Source organism: Camelina sativa, chromosome 1 (genome assembly GCF_030686135.1).
Source record: "Camelina sativa cultivar CO46 ecotype springtype chromosome 1, ASM3068613v1".
Lineage (NCBI taxonomy): Eukaryota > Viridiplantae > Streptophyta > Magnoliopsida > Brassicales > Brassicaceae > Camelina > Camelina sativa.
In genome coordinates this window covers 7,792,349-7,811,981 of record NC_141880.1, presented here as the reverse complement: position 1 = coordinate 7,811,981, position 19,633 = coordinate 7,792,349, and the positions used below count along the sequence as shown (strand labels likewise).

Here is a 19,633-nt window from a genome sequence, read left to right as displayed (position 1 = left end):
TCCTTCAACTTTTTGTTGTTCTTCTCAGTGTTCTCAAATAGTTATTTTAATTTCGTTTGTTCTTTTTCTTATTCTTTCCCCCAGAATAATGTAACTTAGATGGTTTATAATCCTCTTTACAGATAAATAAAAAATTTCTACCTTACTGGTATTATTAGATATATTCAAAGTTAACACAACAATCTTTTGATAAAGTTAATCTTTGAAAAAACAAACATCCAACGAAGTCCAAAACAACTGCAAATCCCATGTTGTGTTTTCATGTTTGGCATTGCATTCCACATGACCTTAGACAACATATCATATGGTTTTGTCGACTAATTGATACAATACAAACATATGAGACCTATGTATCACGAAATGTTATGAAGTTGTAGTTAATTTTATATATATATATAAATTGCTTTTTTTATTTTCCTCTGTGTACTATTTGTTTTTTTTTTCCTTTCTCAAGTGTCTCTTTATTTTTTTAACTTACTTTTGTCATCTCAATGATCGCATAGAATTTCATCCTAGTATTTATATTTTCCATATTCCTTCCTGAAATTTCGACACCTAGTGTTTGGGACTTCTTCAGTCCCTTACTACTGTAATCCCTTCCTCCGTTTTACTAAATTATATATATACGAACTATAGTATAATCAAATAAAACTTTATACATTCAAAACAAAATATAAAATCTCTTCCTCCATTTGTCCCTATAAGATTTAATATGAATGGATCCATATATTATCGTCAAGTGTGTTTGTAATCTAAAACATAAAACAAAAATGTTGTGACTCCATTTTAAAAGCACTGTAAATCAGTTTTTAATTTCATTTAATGACCTTAATCATTTTAATTATCTTTCGAAAGTGGTTCAATTTTTGTTGATACCAGAGAGGTCTCTTATAAAATCAAGTTTCCACATCTGATATTACAGTCATCTCAGAATCAGATGCCTATATATATATTTAATATATTTTTTAATTCTGATAAAACACGAAACTTTATGAGGCTGTAGTTGAATTCGACTAGATATTTTAGTAGTTTGTTTTTTCTAGTGCTCGTATGGATGTGTGTTTTATTAGGAGCCAAAAGCCAAAATCATAGACTAAAGAAAAGGGGAGGAACCGAGGTAACACCATAAGCTATCATAGGGACAACCATCAATACGAAACAAACGTAATGAGATTTTACAAAAATATATGAGCACTTTTTCATAAGAAAATTGTGAAAACATGCACATTATATTTTTTTTCGCAGAAATAGAGATTTTTTTAAGAAACTAAAATCCTAGAAACCCCTTGTAAGCCCAAAATATATATATATATATATATATATATAACTGCAAAAGACGCCTCACAGACATTTTCACGTACAATACCTTTATAATTGCTAATTCACTCTAACATAATATGTTCTAATGTGTATTTCAGTTCATGTGTAGTCTGAAGCATAATTAATGAGTTGTGTAATTTTTAATGATTTAACATTCCTACGCCGGACTATAACAACACCAACCACCCGAGGTTTGATGGCAAAGCATAATTAAGTTTATCTGGAAGTGGCATCGAATCAAAGTGACTTCTTTATTCGAGGCTATGAAAATGGTGAGGGACGTATATTCTATAATAGCATGAATACAAAGACCACAGCTTAGTGCACATATAATTTTATCATCTTTTAGAAAAAAGAACAGTGTTAATATCAAGGTTCATAATCATACCTTTGGGTTGTTTACTATCTGTAGATCTGTCAAAAAGAGTCATATATAAAAATTCAAAATATTTTGATATTTCTTAACAGTATATATCTATGATACTAAATTGCAGTTTGGGAAAATAATATACCAAGTTTGAATTGAGTAAACCAAACTTTCTTGATTAAGTAATATTCAACTTATAACAAAACAAGTAACCTACTACTATACATGCGAGATATATTGATTTATTAGAGCATAAGTTATCATTGATTAAAGGACAAAGCAAATTGAATTGCTTAAAAAAACTTAAAATAATAACGTTAATCCACTTATACATAATAATAGTGATCACAAGCCTTTTGATAAGCTGTGGCATCTAAGTTCATCTATATAAAGCCTTGAAAGGTTTTAAATTCTTGATTATGGCTACCAGAATTGACGTCAAGGACACATAAAAGAATCACAATAATATACAGAATTTTTATCATTTTGTCACGTTTCTTTTTGTCATTTGTTGTATTCTTTTTTTTTTTTTTTTTTTTTGTGCAAAACATTTGTTGTATTCCTAAAGCAACCGATAAATAAACTCACCCCCGCACATATGTGTTTGAAGGCTATACATATAATAGTTATAGAAGCACTCGAAAATAAAAACAAAATATCATACAAATTGCATTAGTTTTTTTCTTCATATCAACCGATTTTAACGGTAAATCACTATCAATCAACACATGTTTTAATAGTTGTACTTGTACATGAGGTCTCTTGGGTTCCCCGAGAAGTGATGATGAAGATCCGTAAACTGCTGCTGCTGCAAGGTACATAACCACTGACAATTATGTCTTACAGCTAATAGAAGTCGGTTAATAATAATAATAAAAAACCGGCGCCTTCAAATCTCTGATGTGGATCCAAAAACACACCAAAACTAGTATACTATATTAAACTATCTAACATTAATTAAATGTGTTGATACATTGGTGATATTAAATTTGAGATAGCCTAAACTTGAATAAATATGCATAGCTTTAGTAATAACCATATAAAGAAAAAAGGAAAAAAATCCATAAAAATTATAAATGGGACTCGTAGTTATAGAAGAATTAAGGTACCTCAATGGAATTAGCTGCCCCTTGGCTGCGATGGTGACTAATCATTGGAAATGATGAGTTCATTTTGTTGATTATATCATTCTTTACTATCTCACCCTGATGATGAACTTCTTCTTCCACAACGTTTACCGATTGTGATCTTCCTTTCATCATCATTTTCTCGATTGTCCTATCCTTTGCTCTTTCTCTTGCTTTTGCTCTTTCATCCTTGGACAACTTCTTCAAAATGGGCGTACGTGGTTCTGGCCTCTTTCTCTTCCCTTTCATTGATCTCTCATCGACCTTGTTTCCTGTTGTTTCTAATGTCAACCCATGAATATATCAGTTTTAAAACATATACTTCTTTTTTATAATTTTTTATTACAGAAAATTGTAACTCTCTAATCATTGTAAAACATTAAGGCAACTGTTAAGGTACATACCGGTCGTGTTAGAATTGCTGCCTCTATCGTCGACCGTCCACATGGATGTAAGTTCACACAGACTAGACGATGCATCCATGGATCCTAATGCCGGTCCTAAAATAATTACGAAATTCACAATTTCAGATTAACCATAAAGATAAAATCTTTTCATATAAACTAAGATAAAAAATTGAATAGACTTAAAACTAGAAAATATTGCATATTTACGGTTTTGAGACTCCTCGCCGCTGCTGAAGCCGCACCGGTGAGAATGGCTTTTCGCGATCTTTGTGATCTCTGGTTTTGCTTGTGTGAGCAACCACTCAACGGTTTTGCTGGCTTTGTCGAAACCAAGCATGTCTTGTAAGCCAAACAACTCTTTGGCGACATCTAGAGAGAGTCTCATCCTACGATCGCGTGTCCCGTTGGCCGTTTTGATCTTGCTGTGCCTGTCTGTTCTGCTTGGTTTCTTGGCTTTTTTCATTTTGGGGTCTTGAGAAGTTGAGATTGTCTGGGAATCTTCTATGTGGGTTATAGTTTCCGAGGGCTCAATGGGTTGATCTCCAATGGTGTTGTTCGAGGGAAGATGAAGTGATGGACGATGATTGTCAGTGGAGACGGTTTGATTATCATCATGGCCATTGTTTAGTGGGAGGAAAGAGTCCAAGAGGGCGCAATCCGGGTCAAATTCGAATTGAGGAAAAGGAGAAGGTTGTAGGAACTGATGATGATGGTCAAGATTATTGTTTGATGTGTTGGAGGTGGAGTGAATCAAGATGTCGTCAATGGAAGAAGAAGGGCTAAAAGGGATCAGTACTGGGGTTGAGGAATAATGGTCATTATAAGGGAATAACATGTAGTCGTCGACACTGATGGTGGTAGAAGTACTGAAAGTGTTGTTGTTCATGTCTTTTTTGGGGGGGTTTTGAAGCAACAAAATTAAAATTAAAAAAACCCTAAGACAAAATTTTGAGAATGACACTTGTACCAAAATCTTCTTCAGACACACAAAAAAAAAAGCCAAGAAAATGAGAGAAAGCATAAAATCAAAGAGAAAGATTACTGTTCCAATGACGAAGACATTGATCTCAGCCAAAATCAAAACTAGAAAAGAAAGAATTTTAAATATTTTTCCTTAGCCTGCAAAATCAAGAAAAAAAAAGAAAGAAAGAACAGTAATAGTGATTAGTCAAATAATAGTACAATATGTCTTTGTTCAAGAGAATCTATGTGTGTGTCTAAATGTGTAGAGAGAGAGGATACCTTTATTGAGGCAAAGGACTAAATGGTTGAGAAAGACAACACAGGCAATGTACTTAAATGAGTCTACGTTCTATGAACTAGAATGGAGAGAAAGAGAGAGAAAAAGAGAGAGAGAGAGAGAGAGAGATAGCTATAGAGAGAGGCAGAGAGATATCAGTATGGGGGAAGGAACAACATATACGCTTTTGAAGACTCGTTTATTTTCTTTATATATATATTTTTAAAATTCCTAGCTTCGGCATGAAAAAATATATATTCGTTTTGTTTTGCGAAAATGTTATCATAGATGTTTATCATATTTGGTTAAAGATTTTGTTTTTTCTATTATTAGGACCTTTTGTTTCTTTTTTGAGATATTTCATTACCAGATAAGAATGGAGTTTAATTCTTTGATAGATATTAAATTGTTGACAGCTATATTAACTAATCCAAAGATTATATGTCTCTTTATAATTAATTTCATGGAATAAAAGATGTCTAACTATAGTTAGTACAATTAAAAAATATTTCACTATATTTAATTGTTTATAAATATGTTATAAATTTAGGTTTTAGCTATCCCAATAATCAATTTCATAGGATAATTAATTTTTAGTTGGTTGACAAAACATATATTTTACCAATTATTGTAACCTTTACATTTAAATAAAAATATATCTTTAACTTATTAAAATGACATGTAAAACCCACTTATAGATTTTTATGACCTTAATATTGTTTAGAAGATAAGGATCAAGATATAATGAAATGAAAGAAACAGAAGGTAATAAGATTATAATTTAGAAAAAATATTAGGTAGACAGATAAATGTTTATTTGCATATATATAAATTTTGGAGTTGTGTATAAATAATATTAAAATAATATTAAAATAAATTAAGGATATTCTAAAGAATAGAATAAAGAAACTTTAGATTATAATTAACATATTTTTAAAAAATTGATTTACATTCCAAATGAGAAAAATTAAAGGAAAATAAATATTATATTAAGATTTTTCTGGTGGTATTTCCAAAAACACTATGAAGTATGAAGTACAAAAATGTTATATTTTTTCAAAGAGTGATTCTTTTTAATACCATTTCCATTTTCCATAATCCATACTAACTTAAGTTTTAATACATTTATTATATGTTGCTGAATATTATATATGAAATAGATCAATTGTAATTTAAAATATAAAATATGAATTGTAATATATATATATATGTGGCAAATATGTTATAGAGGATAATATCAAATAAATCTAAACAATATTATAACAATTTATTACCATCATGGATCTTTTTCTAAATTTAGAGATAAATATGATTGTTCTTAATTGTTATGCATACAATATAAAAAAATTGTTATGCAACATTACTCTTCTATAAAATTTGGTAATTAAATTGCGAATAGACCAGATAGTTTCTGAAAAAGGGCAGCTCCTTTTTTCTTACGTAGACTTATTGGATTCCAATTTAGTTCAAATAGCAAAACTGACGAAAGCATTGGAATAAATAACCTCTTTTTTTTCGACGTGGCATTAGAAGTAAGTAATAGTACTAGTGTTATAACTTGTAATAATAGCATTGGCAAGAAAAGAAAAAAAAAACGTTAAATAATCCATTAGTATCTATCTCTATACCTACGAAACTTCAGAATTAAATAACTCATCAATCAATTTGCATCCATTAACAAAGGAGCCCAACTCTTATTCATGATTAACCAAAAATGCTCAGCAACTAATCAATAAAAACATGCAAACAAATATTAGTTTATACTTTATTGTGCAAAAACCCATCTACTGTAATTTTCGTGATGTAGAGTTAGCAGATAATTTTTAGAAGGTTACCGTTGTAAGTAAGAGCTAGATTAAATTAATTTTCAAATAGGAGGATTGCACGTGGCAGTTTGAAGCCCTAAGAAAAAAAAAACTGCAATTTTAGGAAGAAAATAAATTAAAAAGCTTTAGCTCTCTGAGTCTCTCTGTTCAGTATGCCATGACCGACCAATCTTTTATTTTCTTTTGACTCTCTCACACACACACAGTCACACATACACTCTCTCTCTCTCTCATATACATATGTTTAGGAGTCGCTTTCGCTAAAAAGGGAACTTCTTTTCTCTCTCGTGCTTATCTTGTAAGCTTTTGCATCATTTCATTATTTTTCCACGTAAAAATATTTTTAAAAACATATTTTAGAAATATCTCTTCTTCACACCGAAAAAAGATACATTTTAAAACTAATATGAGAAGTTAATACGGTTAACGGTTGATTATAGTTTCTTAATTAGGTAGTTAGTATTATATATGTTGATCTTGTCCAAAAAGAAAAAAAACAGTTAGCTAACAGGCTAAACCATAACTTACAACTTTTGACCAATCAATCTTTAACAGATAATGTGTCAGCCTAATTAATATATAAAGTTGTGTCATATGCTTATTTTGTACCTTTTTGAAGTTCAGATTGTAAAACTAATACAAATCACTAAAGTAAATCTGGAGACGAGGATCAAAGTCTTAATAATTAACACCTTAATTAAAGCTACTCACCACAAGTACTTGCACATCTGTTTACGTATTTATATGCATGTATGTGTACGCAGGTAGAGCACAAAATTAGGAGTTACGTGCAAAGATGAAACACTGTCATTGTAAATAATAACTCCTGTTTTGGTCATCCATTGTTGTCCACTCTTTCCATTTATACATGCCGCCTTCTCACCTAATTATCTAGCACATCCCATGCTCTCACTTCTTTTTGCTCTCTTCCCTCTCCCTCTCTCTCTCTCTCTCTCTCTCTCTCTCTAGGCCTGCCATTATCAGGAGGACCACATGACTATAATGGATGGACTCGCTGGCTTCTTCTAAGGTTGCTTTCAATTCTTCTTTCTCATAACTCATGAAGAAGACAACAACATAAAATATTTTATTACAAACTGAATTACAATCACCTCTTGTAAATAATATATCACAAGATTTATATCAAATATTTTATTTCTTAGAGTATCGGACAAATGACCGCGACAAGCTTAATGGAAGCGTAACATGTTGATGTAGAGCTTGAGCTTCTTTGGGTTTAGGGATAGCGAAAAGATAGAGATAGCCTATGTTCCTACTTTCACGCTTAAGTTAAGGAGATTTGACAACACCATATCTTCATATTAATGTTTTTATATATAAAAATTAATGTAATCTAGAGGCATCACCGAGTTGATATCAGAATAGTATGAGACCAATCAAAATTGAATGCCTAATTTTCATTACAGAAATGTTTTGAATCGTATCTAAGTGTAGTTAGTAGTTATACGGACGTTGTAATTATTAATTGATGTTCTTTTCCCCCTGACGATGTACCATCATGATACCCTTTTATTATGATCATTTCAAATCTTTATAAATGGCTTCGACCACACACAAATAATGTCCAGTTTAATTTGCCTACATTATTTTTGTTCCATGCTTCACCTCTAAATATAAAATATGGTTTACGATGTAAGATCATTTTTATCGGGACTTCTTAGTCGTATTTCTTAACTTTAGTCTGATTAAAAATAAATAAAAAATGGCAATATTACTAAGAAAAGCTTCTTAGTTAAAGAGTTTAAGAATCCCTAAGAAGCGTCGACGTGCTCAATTATTGTTGAGTGAGGAGAAAAAAGTTTTTCTCAAGAAAGTATGATGAAAAAGACGCCAATAAAAGATGAAAATAATGAGGTCATAATCCCACCTTTTATGATGGTCTCACCGGCTGTGGTTGAAGAAGACGTAGAAAGTGAAGGTAGAAACATATATGAAGAAACTCAAGAAACTGGACGAAATCAGACAGAAAGAAATCTGTGGTTTAATACAGAACCACATAAGAGTTTTTCTTTTTATGATGTTCCCCCTTCAAAATGGCGCGACAAAGTATATGAGATGCATGCATGGCTAACAGAACAACAACTCAACCCAGGAGCCATTTTGCTTACATCGATTGATAAACTGGTGGCTAAATTCTAAGGACGTCTCAGGCAATGGTGGATAAGCTTAGGCCAATATCGACAATTACAAATCCGACAATCTCCAACAATCGATGCCTTGGTGGGACACATCCACAATGAATTTCTCGGCACATGGGATCATTATACTATCCAAGCCCAGAGAAGAGTATCTTAGCATGAGATGCTGCTCCTTCAAGAGGAAGGATCTTGAAAGACATTATGAGCGAATGTCAAAGAGATTCTATGTCCTGAATGGGATAAATGACGTCAACCTCAAGCAGGCGTACCTGAATTCACTTCCAGAACCACTTGGAAATGAAACGTCAAGGATATTGTCTCTCAAGAATATGCCTCTCAACCAAGCTTCACTTGGAGAAATATATCAAATTTCTCTGGCAGCCCTTGAAAAGCTATGCAACCACCAGAAGTTTTTCAAACAGCTTCAAGAACAAGGAAAGCTTCTAGGAAAAGCATGTGATCGGCCAGAACTCAATATCAAATGCAGAGACAAGAGATGCCATTGTTCTACAAGTCATGGAAAAGAAAAGAGCTATAGAAGCAAGTGGCAGAAGAAATATCCAAAGCTATCTTCTAGAAAAAAATGGAAATTCTTCAGGAAGAAAACTCAAAGAGGTTTTAAAAAATCAGACAGATGTTACATCTGCAAGAAGAAAGGACATTATGCGAAACAGTGTCCTAACAAGAAGAAGAGAGACAACCTCCTTGGCTACTTGGCACAAGTTGAAGATATTGACGACTCGAATATTGATCCATCTTTTCCCTTGATGATGAACCAACTGATGATACAGTTCTTGCAATGGGTATAGAATTAGAAGATGAATCTTCAGAAGAGGATACTGGAGATGAAAGCGATATAGACGACCAATTCATGTTGTTTGACCTCTACACATTTGATTTCTGCAAAGTAGAGCAATCACATCAAGAAGAATTGGTGTATCTAACCTAACCATCTCCAAATGACAAGATCTACATCTTCCCAAACAAGTATGATAAACCAATACTGGTGATTGCCTATTTTGACACTGGAGCTGCTTTATCCATCATCAAACCAGACCTCCTCCCAGCCTCACATTGGAATTCATGTTCAGTCGCTTTCAAAGCAGCCAACAGCCAGATATTTCATATCTCTCTTATTAGCAAGCCAATTTACATCCAACTTTTCCCCGGATACATGATTCAATCCAAAGTATATGGTTCTGAACTCCCTGGAAAGGACTTTATACTTGGATTTGACATCCTTCATAGTCTTCAGAGAGTTTCGTGGCACCCGAAAGGTCTCAAACACAAAAATCAGTTGCTACCTTGGACAACGGTGTCTCATCTATATCCTATGGAGATGCTTAATCCCATAAAAGAAGAAATTGCAAAGACGTCTTGCGCCACATCTCATTCGGAGTTTCTCACAAAATGCTCATCTCCTTTATGGAAGAATCCAAATTTCTTCATATCCTTACCCTTCAAGAAGAATGAGGATATCAACCCAACTAAAGCAAGTCACCCATGAATGAACCCAGATCACTACAATCTTGCACTCGAAGAAATTGACCAACTCCAGAAAGAAGACCTCATTGAGAAGACCACTTCACCTTGGGCATGCGAAGCATTATACGTCAACAAACGGGCTGAACAGGTGCGAGAAAAACTCAGATTAGTCATCAACTATCAACCACTCAACCATTTCCTTGCCGATGACAAGTTTTCTTTGCCAAAGAGAGAAGTGTTATTCCAAAAACTCCCGCAAGCACAAATCTTCTCCAAGTTTGACTTAAAAGCAGGATTTTGGCAGCTTGGAATCAAACCAGAGGACAGACCAAAGACGGGATTTTGTGTACCAGATCGTCATTACCACTGGAAAGTCATGCCTTTTGGACTAAAGGTAGCTCCTTCATTATTCCAAAAAGCTATGATCAAGATATTCGAGCCTATCTTCCCAAATGCGCTGGTGTATATCGACGATATTCAGCTATTCTCATCAGACATAGATTCCCACACTTCATTATTGGCAAAGTTCCACAATATCGTACAAAAATACGGTATTATGCTATCAGAAAAGAAGATGGTGATCGGAGAAACGAAGATTGATTTTCTGGGAATGCACATATCCAAGGGAGAATACTACCTCCAACCTCACATTGCCACCCAACTCAATGAGTTTCCAGATGAACGACTATCTTTCAAGCAAGTTCAACAGTTTCTGGGGATTGTCAATTATATGTCGGATTTCATTCATGGTCTTGCAAAACACAGATCGGTTCTCTCTGCTCAACTCAAGAAAGATGCCCCTCCTTGGAGCCAGAAATGCACAGAAGCAGTAAAAGAATTGAAGAAAATTTCCACAACCTTACGAACACTAAAAATCCAAGCAAAAGGAAAAAGAATTATGCAGACGGACGCAAGTGATTGCTATTGGGGAGCAATACTCTTAGAAGAATACGAGAAAGGGAAAAGACATATATGTGGCTATAAAAGTGGAGTCTTCAAAGATAATGAAAAACACTACCATTCTACTTACAAGGAGATACTCGCTGTCAAAAGAGGAATAGAAAAATTTGAGTTTCATTTGACATGTCATCCTTTCCAAAAATGATTCAGTTTAAGCAGAAGGTACTACCACAAGCTCAGTTACTCAGGTGGGCAAGTTGGTTTTCCCAGTGGAAATTCGATGTTAAACACATCAAAGGAAAAGACAACTTCCTCCCAGATTTTCTTTCAAGAACTCAGCGTCAAATCTCGACAATAGTACCCATGATATACACCCTCAGTCCAGACAATCCAACAGAAGATAACCTGCGGAAAAAGATTGCTGATATGCCGCATGGAATAAGAGAATCGTTACTCGACAATGTATTGATCTACAGAGGGATTGAGACACTGCATAGTTTCCTAAAGCTTTATATACACCGGTATGGTCTTGATCAGGGTCCACTTCTTGGCCTCCCTTACCACCCGGCCTATCCCTTCCTTACCACCATCCATATGAACCCTGCTCATTATGGTCGGTTTCCTATAGAAGCATACCTCCTACTTTGGTACATGGCAGATCTTTACACTATTGCAATCCTCATCCACAAAAGTCAACTGTTCCAGTACTTGGCGAAATGCATATTGACTAGACGAAAGGCGCATTACAAATTACTATACAAGTGGCTCATATTATTCCATGATGTTACCTGGTGGCAAGAACATGTTCGTGCACAACCTGAGTTGGATATACTTGTTACGTTCAGGATCACTACAATCCAAGAAGAACAAGACGGGGAAATAATTATCCTAAAGAAATATGATGCGAACGTTGAGACAAGCTACAATAATGATGCTTTTGCCTCGGGAAACTTCCATCAACGCGCAAAGCAAATTGCATTATTGAATGGATTTAATGAATCTGAAGTTGACCCTAATCTTCTTTGTCCTCACAAAGCACACTGGCACAACAGACACGTCTACCCGCTAGGATTCGATGAAGAAATACGACAAGTGTTAGCAGGCTTTCATGATCAATACGCATGGCCACAATCAAATCCAGATCATCCGGTCTACAGAGTTGAAGGAAAAAAATACAAGATAAAGCGATACATTCCAGGCCAAAAGATCTACGTCACAGAAGTCGCCTCAAACAGTGAAGAAGACGACAACAGATAAGATAAACGTCGCCTCTCTTTTGGAGACAGAAGGAATAAATAATAAGTGTGTGATATATGATAGTGAAGTATATGGTTATGAGAGAGTTGAATAAATGGAGGATTGTAAAATAAAGTAGAGAGTTGAATAAATGCAGAGTTGTAAAATAAAGCATAAAAATATCTTAAGGAATATTCTATGTAATATTCTCTAAGACTTGTAATATAAATACTAAGGCTTGGTGAAAAGTTTCATTGAAGCTGGACTGAGTAAGTTTGAGTGTGAGAGTGTTAAGAGCCTTTGTAATCCTTTGAGTGTTTCAATAATAAAATATATCCCATTGGTAAAAGATCTTTCTTATATCCTTATATAATCATATAATCATTTTCTAAAATACTTCCTACACACTTAACACACACTTAACATTGATCCTAAAAACCTCCTAAGTGGTTGTACTTTTTTCGGAATCTATATACGTTAGGTTGGGATTTCATCTGGAGCCGCTGCAGTAGCAGCAATCAACTTGGCTAAAATAGAAGAGAAATGCTGGAAAACTTATCACGGTGAGAAAGCTCAATATTTGTTTTCGAGTAATCACAATTAGTAGTTCTTTAGCTCTTAATAGACTTCTTAAAAAAACATGTTCTGTTTAGTTCCATCCACAAAGAGATACAAGAGATGAGATATTAGTAGCAGCAATTAGAAAAGCCCCCTCAAGTTTGGTCCTTTGGGAGATTGCAAACAATAATTCTCTTTCTTGGTGAACTTGAAGTGGTTCTAGAGGCAATACAGACTGTTAAGTTTCAACGTTGTATGGTCCCTCTGTTCCAACAGATTGCTCGATGCCTTAGTAGCTCCAATTTTCAAGTTAGTGATGGAACCTATATGCGTCTCATTCAATGGTTCAATTTCTATCAGTTTGAGAGTTTCAGTATATGTTCTTGATGCAATAAGTTAAATGTTTCATTTTTTGTCTCAGATCTTGATGAGTTTATAATGAAGCGAGGAAGAAAGAGATGGAATCAATTTGATTCAGTTGCTTCGGGCTTTTTATTTGGTGAAGATTACAGTTTGTTTTGGAAGTGTTTTCTAATGGTGAGCTTTTTATACTTTGTTTTGTTGTGATCAATGCTTGATTTCTGATTTTTGCTTGTTTGTTCTTGACCAGTTTTAAATCGGTTTTTGCTGCAGCTTGAATGGTTTTGTGTTGGTTTACCTCTGAGATTGATGGTCTGATTGTAGAGATGTGAGATTTGAGATGCAAGTGTTGGTGAAATGTGAGATATGTTCAATAAGAGGCGTTTTTGCTGCAGCTTGAACTGTTTCCATTATCCAATAAACTGAAACAGGTGATCGGAGCTGTGGGGTTCATGAACCAGAGGCTGGAAATTTTGAAGGACATTGATTGCAGTATGACAATCAGTATGACACTTGTTTCTGGATGTTAGTTACAAGTAGAAAGAGCATAAGTGAAGCACGAGGTTTTAAAGGTGTGTTGTTTGTGATTTTCTTTTTTTTTTTGAATAAAATGTTAAATTTGATTCAAAGAAAAAATAACGTTTCTACAACTAGTGCAACATGTGGGTTAAACAGAGAAAACCAAATAAATTGTAGACTACAGGCTTAGATTGTATGGAATTAATATCGAGATGCTAGCCAAAACTGCAGAGCAGCATCGTAGCGTCAATCACCACTCTTGGCTATTGAGAGAATCCAGTCCCTCTATTGTCTGTCAATAGATTTGATCAACTGCTCCGCCGTGGTAATAGGTTCTCCATGGCGTCTTCTGTTTCGCTCACTCCATAGAGCATGTACCGTGGCTTGGAAGACATAGCGGACAACAAAGCTCTCCACTCGATCTTTCCAAGAGCTCGATATCACTGTGATCAACGTTTGCCAGTCCAAAGAGAACCTCGCCGCAAAAATCTTCTTGGCAACATTAGCCCATATACCAGATGTAAAACTGCAGGTGAAGAGAAGGTGGTCCCGAGTTTCAAGAGTAAGATTGCAGAAAACACATGTCGTGGCCAGACCCCTGTTCCAAAGAAGCATTTTGTCCCCCGTTGAAAGCCTGTTCCTTGTCGCCAGCCAGACACAAAAAGAGTACTTTGGCGTTGCGTGGGCAAACCAAACCCCTTTGTGCCAAGAAACCGAAGGTGATATGGATCGAACATGGTTCCAAGTATCCTTGGTAGAGAAGTGTGAACGATAAACGTCAGTTTTCCCTTTCCATAATGTCGTATCCTCTGCATTCGTACGTGATCGCAGCTTAGAAGCCAAAACTTCTTTAATGGAGTTCAAATCTGCAGACCGATGCCGTCGAGGCCTACGTTCCCATGCCTCTGCAACTGACATATGCTTACTTAACCCCAGGTCAATATATCCTCGTTCCCTCGTGATCTCAATCAGACGTCCCAAGGAAGACCAGTTGTCAAACCAGAACGAGGTTTGAGTTCCATCATGCACATCAACTCTGCAAAAATCTTTGGCAATATCTCGATATTTTAGTAGTTTCCTCCACATCCAGGATCCCATATGAGATGTCTCTTTAATTGACCAAAACGTTTCCTTACGCAACAGAAAGACCCGACACCACTTAACCCACAAAGATTGCTTCTGAGACAGGAGCCGCCAAATCAACTTCAGGCTACAAACATCATTTGCTTCTTTCAGCGATCTGAGACCTAAACCTCCTTCTATCTTCGGTTTGCAGACCTCCCCCCAATAAATTTTTGCTTTATGTGAAGCTAAAGCAGGACCAGACCAGAGAAAAGCAGAACAAATCTTATCAATCTCTCGAATACACTCTCGAGGAAGTCTGAAGGCGGCAAGCCAAAAGTTGCAAATGCTCCATAAAACAGAACTTATCAAGTTTAGACGACCAGCATAGGAGAGGAACCGAGCTGTCCATGAACCGATTTTCTTCTTAAGATGTTCTAGTAACGGATTGTAGTCAGTCAAAGAAAGTCTCTTAGTAACCAGCGGGAGACCAAGATAGCGAATAGGAAGCTGACCAACTCCAAACTGAAAGCGAGTCTCAATCTCCTGGCGAGAGGAAGTCGTAACACCCGCTAGATAGACAGTAGATTTCTCCATACTAATCCGGAGGCCTGAGCGTTTGGCAAACTGATCGAAAACCTCAAGTATGCCCTCAATAGACCGTATCTTCCCATCAGAGAGAACCATCAAATCATCAGCAAAACAAAGATGAGTTAAGCCAATTGACTTACACTGTGGGTGATAAGCAAATTTACGTGCTCCAGCAGCTCTGTCAAGCATCTTAGATAACACGCCCATGGTTATAACAAACAGATAGGGCGAGAGAGAGCAACCTTGCCTCAGGCCACGAGAACTGCCAAAGAAACCAACCAATTCCCCATTAACCTGAACCGAAAACGAAGCTGTAGTGATACAAAGCATGATCCAGTGAATAAATTCCGCAGGAAACCCCAGCGCTAACAAGACATTTTCAACAAAAGACCATTGAACAGAGTCAAAAGCTTTTGATATATCGATTTTGATAGCACACCGACTTGAAACTGAGTCTTTATGGTACCCTTTAACCAACTATGTTGCCACGAGCAAATTTTCGATTAGTAGCCTATCTTGCACAAAAGCAGACTGATTACCCGCAATAAACTGTGGAAGCACCAGCTTGAGCCTGTTAGCAATGATTTTTGAAATCACTTTGTATATCACGTTACAACATGAAATCGGTCTGTAGTCTTTCATCCCCACAGCCTCCAACTTCTTTGGAATAAGAGCCAAGATTGTGGAATTTACTCCTTTTGGTAGAAATCCTTTAACAAAAAAGGATTGAACCGCGATAACAAATTCTGCACCTATGAACTCCCAAGCAGCTCGATAGAACTCAGCAGTGTAACCATCCGGGCCCGGGGATTTATCTCTGGGCATGGAGAACAAAACTTGTTTAATTTCCTCCGCAGAAACAGGATGAACCAGCCTTTCCTTGTCAGCCACAGAACAACAGAAAGAAAAAAGATCTTGGAGCTCTGCCACTGAAACTCCTTCGAAGTCGTTTGGGATGTGTTGCAGGAATTCTCGAAAAAATCTCTCTGCCTCTGTTTTGATCTCCCCATGGTGTGACGTTACCGTCCCATCAGGCAGTTGTATCTCTCGAATGGAGTTTTGAGCCATCCTAGATAGTACAGCTCGGTGAAAAGTTTTGTTGTTTTGATCCCCCACCTGCAACCAGTGGAGTTTGGACTTTTGCTTCAAGAACTTCTCCTCCAATACCGTTATCTTCTCCCACGTGATATAAGCCTCTGTTTCCTCATGCATAGCTTGGGGCGAAGGGGTTGTTTTATTAAGCTCTTGCTTGTGACAAAGCGTAGCATATGCTTCTTTTGCTCTGTGGACCAGATTTCCCAACCTGTCTTTAGCTAATCCTCGAATTAAAGGTTTTAGAGCCTTTAACTTTTTCGTAATACGAAACATGGAGGAGGTAGACATAAAAACAGGCTCAGTTTGCTTCAAGAAACCTTCAACCAGTGGCTTAAATTCCTCCATGTCAGCAACAGCATGAACAAACTTAAAAGGCTTGCGAATCGTATTGGTGACCCCCGCAGCAGTATTCAGATGTATCCTACACCGCAAATGATCAGAGCACCCTCCGGCTTCAAAAACGTTATATGACTGTGGAAAAGACTGATACCAATTATCATTCACAAGCACTCGATCCAGTTTTTTCAAAATTAAATCATCCTCTCTGTTGTTAGACCAAGTATAGAGCGGGCCATGAGAATGCAAATCCGAGAGAGAACAATAGTTGACCACTCGCTGGAAATCCTACATTCCCACAGTGAGAACAGGATTGTTAGCTACTCGAGAATGTTCCTCAATGTCCAAAATCTCATTAAAATCACCACAAATAAGCCATGGCTTACTACGGATGATAGGTGAATCAGCATGATCTCGCAACTCTGCCCATAGTTCTGTACGTTCCTGAGCAGAGTTCGACACATAGACAAAAGAGCAGAAAAACTCATCCTCCAGCTCCTCAAGTTTCACCGAACAGGTGACCAGTTGACCACTCTTATAGAAAGGCGTAAGCCTCACTTTATTACTCCACACCACCCAAATCCGACCTCTCCGATTATATTCATAGTTGGTCAAGACAAACCAATCTTTAAACAACTTAGTAAACAAACTCGGTACTTTCCTCTCTCTTACTCTTGTCTCCACCAAACAACCAAACTGAAACCTCTTATCTTCAATCCATTTCTGGATAATAGAATGTTTTATTGATTTGTTTAAGCCCCGAACATTCCAACAGAATCCGGACATTAATGAGTTTTAGTGGTAGTTCTCTTACTCTGATCTCTAGGGGGGGAGCCTAGAGGATTGAGTAGAAGAAGATGAGAGCACTTTATGAGCTGTCTTTGAAACGCGTGGCAAGGATTGTCTCTGCAGAATGATCTGCTGAGTCACAATCTCTGCTGCCGGTTTCTGAGGGGCCTGCACTACACCAGAGATCCCACCTATCGGTCCAACCACCGCTGAAGTAAGATCTTGGTGATTAGTAGAGTTCTCCCCTGCATCGTCCTGACCACTAAGGACAGAGAACGCATTCGAGAGTATAGAAATCCCCCCATTCTGCAGCTGGTTCTGCTGTTTCCCCGGGCTACGAGAGGTGTGTGGTGGTGTAATCCATCCCTGATCCTCACCAGTTTTCTCCTCCTGGTCAACACTCACAGTAGATGCCCCAATATTGGGGTTCTTCTGGCAAGTGCTCTGGATCGCAGATGCCACTGCATCCGGTTCTGAAACTACCTCATCAACAATATCGACTGGTAAGCAAGTGTCCGAAAGAGTGTCCTTAACTTGATCTTTAACCGGAGAACGAGGTTTGTCTACTGAGAGACAAGCTTCCCGCAGGTGTCCCCACTTTAAACAACCACTACATCTCGGTGGTAGCCAAGGATATGAGTACTTAACTACTGCGTCAAGCTCTCCTTCATCCTCACCAGTAATAATATATTCAGATGGAAGTGGTTTGGTTAAATTTGCTTCCACCATAATCCTTGCCTCATCAAAACTCTCACAAGCTTCAGTTTTTGGATGGAGACGAATTGGCCTCCCCACTGCACTCGCCAAGAACTCCAAACCTTTCTCTGAAAACATTGATGGTGGAACATCCTTTAGTATAACCCACATTTGTATAGACTTCATTGCAGGTTGGGCATCCTTTGCAAAAGGAGTCCACTTCGACACGACCATTGGAATATCCATGATATTCCACATGCCTCTATTCAAAACTCGTCTTCTTACGGCCTCACTCTTAATGCGAAATTTGATTGTTGTTGCATTTACCTCATAAACATCAATCAGCGTGGTCTTATCACCTAAACGCCAAATCTTATTCACAATCATGTGAATCTTCCCCACATGTGGTGCCTTTTCATTCAAAAACTTCCCTATTACAAAATCTTCCCACAAAGGCTTTGCTCCTGCAAACACCTCCTTTGGGACCGTGACACGCTCCTGGCCATCAAGAACATCAACGACAAACTTCTGCTGAGTGAAAACATGTTTCTTGGCAACTTGGATCCAAGATTTCTTAACAACAGGAACAGTCCCAGGGACAGTAGATACACCCTCCTTCTCAACTAGCGTTTCCGAGCCATCACCAACCGAACCTCTCTGCAGAGTCACACAACCCTTGCTATGCACGCAAGCCGAATCCTGTCTCTTCTCACCACACAAATCCGCAGATACCTGCACCGGACTCTCCACAACTTTCTCCGGTGAAACTGGACGTCCCTTTGACGCCCGAACCTCTCCAGTTTGATCCGGAGATGCCGGTGGCGGTAGCATACTTGTGAATACTGAAACAAACCCTAATCGCCTTTCAAATCGCCCTCCACGTCAGCTTTCCTAAATTATCTCTCGGTCCTCCTTAGAATTCTATCTCTCTCTTTCTCTCTGGGAAAAAAAATAAGATTTTTGTGATTTTCTAAAAAGGGATCAATGTTTTTTTTGTCATGGAATGTGTTTAATACTACGACTATTGTTATTATTTCTTATACAGATGTCAAAATACCTTCTTAAGCCAAGTTTCATGCCTAGTAATTATATGACGTTTTTTGATCACACTATGTCTATTTTCATTGGGTACCTGCAGGATACACAAAAACAGCAGAAAAATGAGCTTCTCTTTCAGAATTTTGGTATCAACTACAAAACGCTTCCTAAACATTTCAACATTTAAATTTTTCTTTTTTTCAAAACTAAGAACCCCACTTTTAGAATTTACCATTGGAGTAGTATATTTTTAATTAACAAACAAAAGGTTCTTAGCTAATAAAAGTACACTTTTTAATACTAGAAAATGTAAGAACCCAAAAATACAAACCTACCAATAAAAATGCTCTGATAGATTTTTTTTTTTTTTTCAGTAGATTTCTTTTTGTTAAAATATGATGTATTATGTATAATAGGTTGTGTACCTGTAAACATACATCTTTATTTATGTACCGTGTATATAGGTGAATTATCCTAACAGTCTAAGACGTCATGTCGTGATATTGTGTATGTAAAGTTTAA

General features: G+C 36.7%; 2 protein-coding genes and 1 long non-coding RNA gene across 3 annotated transcripts; 1 reads left to right on the top strand and 2 right to left on the bottom strand.

Annotated features, from left to right (window-relative positions):
• Positions 1–2,262: 2,262 nt before the first annotated feature.
• On the bottom strand, positions 2,263–4,677 carry LOC104783527 (transcription factor TCP18-like). Its single transcript, XM_019240728.2, has 5 exons — positions 4,464–4,677; positions 3,429–4,340; positions 3,219–3,314; positions 2,797–3,095; positions 2,263–2,495 (listed from the first exon to the last, which is right to left on the bottom strand). The coding sequence occupies exons 2-5, from the start codon at positions 4,240–4,242 to the stop codon at positions 2,421–2,423; spliced, it is 1,284 nt and encodes a 427-aa protein (XP_019096273.1). The 5' UTR covers positions 4,243–4,340; positions 4,464–4,677; the 3' UTR covers positions 2,263–2,420.
• Positions 4,678–12,819: 8,142 nt separating this feature from the next.
• Positions 12,820–13,547, top strand: LOC104783519 (uncharacterized). The gene is made up of 4 exons (XR_767231.3): positions 12,820–12,934; positions 13,047–13,162; positions 13,259–13,344; positions 13,417–13,547. It is a non-coding gene; the product is annotated as an uncharacterized LOC104783519 (long non-coding RNA).
• Positions 13,548–17,410: 3,863 nt separating this feature from the next.
• On the bottom strand, positions 17,411–18,904 carry LOC147949646 (uncharacterized). Its single transcript, XM_087509835.1, has one exon. It carries the CDS (start codon positions 18,902–18,904, stop codon positions 17,411–17,413), a length of 1,494 nt encoding a protein of 497 aa, XP_087365961.1.
• Between the last annotated feature and the right edge of the window lie 729 nt (positions 18,905–19,633).

What these genes read in the sequence shown, in the direction of transcription:
- LOC104783527 (XM_019240728.2), bottom strand. Translation starts at nt 4,242, where the DNA reads ATGCTTTCTCTCATTTTCTTGGCTTTTTTTTTTGTGTGTCTGAAGAAG. An exon ending in CGGCGAGGAGTCTCAAAACC is followed by an intron (nt 3,315 to 3,428) that starts GTAAATATGCAA and finishes TAATTATTTTAG; the next exon opens with GACCGGCATTAGGATCCATG. An exon ending in CAGCAATTCTAACACGACCG is followed by an intron (nt 3,096 to 3,218) that starts GTATGTACCTTA and finishes GGTTGACATTAG; the next exon opens with AAACAACAGGAAACAAGGTC.
- LOC147949646 (XM_087509835.1), bottom strand. Translation starts at nt 18,904, where the DNA reads ATGCTACCGCCACCGGCATCTCCGGATCAAACTGGAGAGGTTCGGGCG.